The sequence below is a fragment of the Mercurialis annua genome, linkage group LG4 (genome assembly GCF_937616625.2).
Source record: "Mercurialis annua linkage group LG4, ddMerAnnu1.2, whole genome shotgun sequence".
Lineage (NCBI taxonomy): Eukaryota > Viridiplantae > Streptophyta > Magnoliopsida > Malpighiales > Euphorbiaceae > Mercurialis > Mercurialis annua.
The window spans coordinates 29,561,772-29,565,440 of NC_065573.1; the positions used below are offsets into that span (position 1 = coordinate 29,561,772).

Consider the following 3,669-nt stretch of genomic DNA (forward strand, 5'->3'; position numbering starts at 1 on the left):
ATAAACATAAGTTCAAAACTAAGTGCAGTATGTAAAATTATAAATCACTCATTAAATATATACTGATATATAACGAATTATTTACAACCACCATTTAATACAGACTACAATAATAAATAAATAATTTAATATTTTATTTAGAAATGGTATAATTATTTTGTCAATTAATGATAATGACTATAAATAAACATGTCACACATTTAATAAAGGCTTATCCTCTTAAAAACCCCTCACCTTTTACCCCCAATTCGTTTGCACCCTCACATTGCAAAACCACCAAATATACCCAAATTACGACCTTTTACTTTCAATTGCACCCTCAAGCATTAAATTGATCTCTTTTCACTTGAAAAAATAGGTTTATTTTTATTTTAAATAAAATATTAAGTCCTATTTTAAAATATATGCTAAAATTTAAAGTATTAATTTGAACATTTTTCAAGTAAAAAGAGGTCAATTTAATGCTTGAGGGTGCAATTGAAAGTGAAAGGTCGTAATTTGGGTATATTTGGTGGTTTTACAACGTGAGGGTGCAAACGAATTGGGGGTAAAAGGTGGGGGGATTTTAAGAGGATAAGCCTTTAATAAATAGTTACTCCCTCCGTTCTTTTTTAGTTGTCCATTTAGCCAATATTACACATACTAAGATAATGCTCCTTTTGTCTTAGATTATGAAGAAAAATACTATTATAGCCTTATTAGTTAATAAATGCTTTTCAAATGAAAACATGGAGTCATTTATTAGGGATGGGTAAATTTGGAAGATAATAGTTAAAATCACATAGAAATTCTAAATGGACAACTAATTAGAGACAAATATATTTTGCTAAATGGACAACTAAAAAAGAACGGATGGAGTAATAATCATATAATGATAAACTTGATTCATCTAATAATATTACCCTCTCAGGTAAAAACAACATCGATTAAATCTTGCACCATATAACATTATTTGACGGTTTATCAACATTATAATAATATCCTAAGAGATTTAGGTGATGTTTGATGGTCTATCTGTATATCGATTCTCTCCACACAACACATGAATCATTTTTTAATTTTAATTTCATTTTTTTTAATTTTCAAATCAAATCATAGTTATCAAATGTGAACGATTGCGTTGTTTAGCTTTTGCACCAAAATTGATTATAGTACATTTGTATTCACTATTTTATGAGTAGTTATTGACTTATTGTAGCATTGATAGCTAAGATTACTTTACCATACAAGATAGAAGACATGAAAAGAAGAAAAAAATTAAATATTCTACTTCTAGACTAATACTAATATACTTTACATAATTAATATGATGTGTTAAGCATCTAATTATAATATGCAAGATTTGGGAGTGGGTCTTTTACATATCTTGATTTGTCAACTTTCATAATTGATCGGTCCCATGTTCTTGATTCCTTTTTTTCCTTTTTCAATGCTCAATTTCTCTCAAAGTTTCCACCATCGAAAAAGTGATCATCAATTAGTGAGGGGCTCTTAACTACAAATGAATGTAGCAAAAAATAAAAGATGCTGTCGCCAAAAGTAGTGAAAAAGAGTGGCGGGTTGTCGTTGAATCTCCCGTTGCTAAACTTGCTAGCCATGAACTTGCTAGTGTAGCTTGTTCTACTTCTCCTGACCCTGCGATCCCCAATCCTTCCTCTGTTCCGGTGCCGGTCTCGTCGGCTGTCTTTGGATCCGAATCTCCAGCAGATTTTAGACTGCACAAAATATATTCCAAGTCATCAAAATTTGTGACTATAAAATTGTCTAGACCCAATTTTTCTACCATTTAGTTTATAGATGTGAAGATAATTAATGTGATACTTTGATCAACTTAAACGCTCTGTTTAAATTTTTAAATTTACGTAAAGTAGGTATATCTTCGATAATAAAAACTTCATTTTTTTCATATCCTATTCAACTAAACAACATAACCAATTAGTTATATTTTATCTTCTTTCTATTACTAATTTTAAACCGACCCGGCTTGTTAGTAAATTAGCAGCTAAACAGTGAGGTGTCCAATAAATTCCTTTAAAATAAAACAAAATAAATTTTTTTTCCGTCTTATTTTAGAATTCTCAATAAAAAAGATAATGTGGAAAATAATATCATTACAAATGTCTTTTTAGTCTTTGTGTAGAGGTTGCGACTTCTAAAAAAATGAGACAGAGGGAGTAGAAAAAACGCGAAACAATTGTAAATAGCAGGAATTAATGAATTTACCTGGGAGAATTGGGACAAAATGTGATGGTATAATCAGCACCAGTGCACGTAAAAGTACTTGAAGCATCATCAAAAGCATAACTATAAGATTTCGGACAAGCATTTTTGAACACTTCCGAATACGAAGAAGGCTTACAAACAGTGGGTGAACTATACTCGCCGCTACAACAATACTCAGGAGTACCAAAAGCTTCACAGGCACTCCGGCAAGCATTGCCGCCCTCCACTCTGAGCTCAGCAGGACACTTCCTATTAAGGTCAGTAACACAGCCTGTGGACGCACACTGACCTGAGCCACCGTTCACTTCAACGAGCATAGGCAAGTTATAGCCATCAACAAGACTAACATCATAGAAATCTTGTGAGCCAGAACCAAGTGTAAATTCTGCTAAAGTTGCCGGTGGAGCAGCACTGTTTCCGTTGCATTCAAGTTGGCTCGAGCCACAATCTGCGGTGGAGCAGGAACCTTGGCCGGAGCTGTCGAAGTTGCAGCCTGTTCTTCCCCAGAAACGGCCGGACCAGCCTGTTGGAGCTTGAAAGGAGCGGGTGGTGCCTTTTGGTAGCTCAAAGCCTGTCGAGTCTAGCTTTGGAGTGCCTAAGGTTCCAGGCCATACGGTGTACTCGCATTTGTTAACTAATGTAAACGTTGCACTTGTAGCACCTGAAAATACAAACATTAAACTCCCCGGCAGATAATAATTCCGTCGCTAATTAATCATTTAGCGACCGCGTTCACGGTTAATTTTGCAAACCATAATGGACTATTATGAATTTAAAGAATGGAATCGGAATTCACCTTTAAAAATGGATAGAAAACTCAAGCTAATCAAGAACATGGTACAGCAAGAACAGCATAAAGAACCCATTCTGTTTTACTCAAGGAACACTTTTCAGAATTCTTGGATGTTTGATTCAGTAGTATGGAGTACTAATCAATGGTATAAGACTGAAAATAAAATTCTTGATGGTGAAACAAGAAATAATGATAAAGTGAGAGGAGAATAAAAAGCAAGGGGAGGGTTATTGCTATAAGTTATAACAACCCATAAATTTTGCAACTTTTATACTCTTATCTCTCTTTCTATATTGTTTATGAAGAGAAAGGAAAGAAAATAAGTGTGTGGTGGACTGGTGGTGGAGAATCTCAATCATCAGATATGCACTACTTGTTTATATTTATAAAGAAACAAAGTTTATATTAGCAATAAAATTATACTACTAATTAACAACAATTTAATTAATCCTTAAAGTAGATGTGAATTGTTAAGGTGCTAGCTTAACTTAATTGAGATCACGAGTTCAAACCGTACTCATGTATGCATTCATTTAAAAGTTAGGGTTAGATTTTTGCCTCCCACAAATGACCTAGTTAGCTCAAGAGGAAATTAGTCTTGATATGAAAGTTTTAAAAATTCTGCTTATAGTTGGAACTCATATTCCAGGTCA

General features: G+C 33.4%; 1 protein-coding gene across 1 annotated transcript; it reads right to left on the minus strand.

Moving 5' to 3' along the window:
- Positions 1–1,189: 1,189 nt before the first annotated feature.
- LOC126679038 (thaumatin-like protein 1) lies at positions 1,190–3,371 on the minus strand. Its single transcript, XM_050373973.1, has 3 exons — positions 3,020–3,371; positions 2,224–2,884; positions 1,190–1,715 (listed from the first exon to the last, which is right to left on the minus strand). Exons 1-3 carry the CDS (start codon positions 3,087–3,089, stop codon positions 1,496–1,498), a joined length of 951 nt encoding a protein of 316 aa, XP_050229930.1. The 5' UTR covers positions 3,090–3,371; the 3' UTR covers positions 1,190–1,495.
- Between the last annotated feature and the right edge of the window lie 298 nt (positions 3,372–3,669).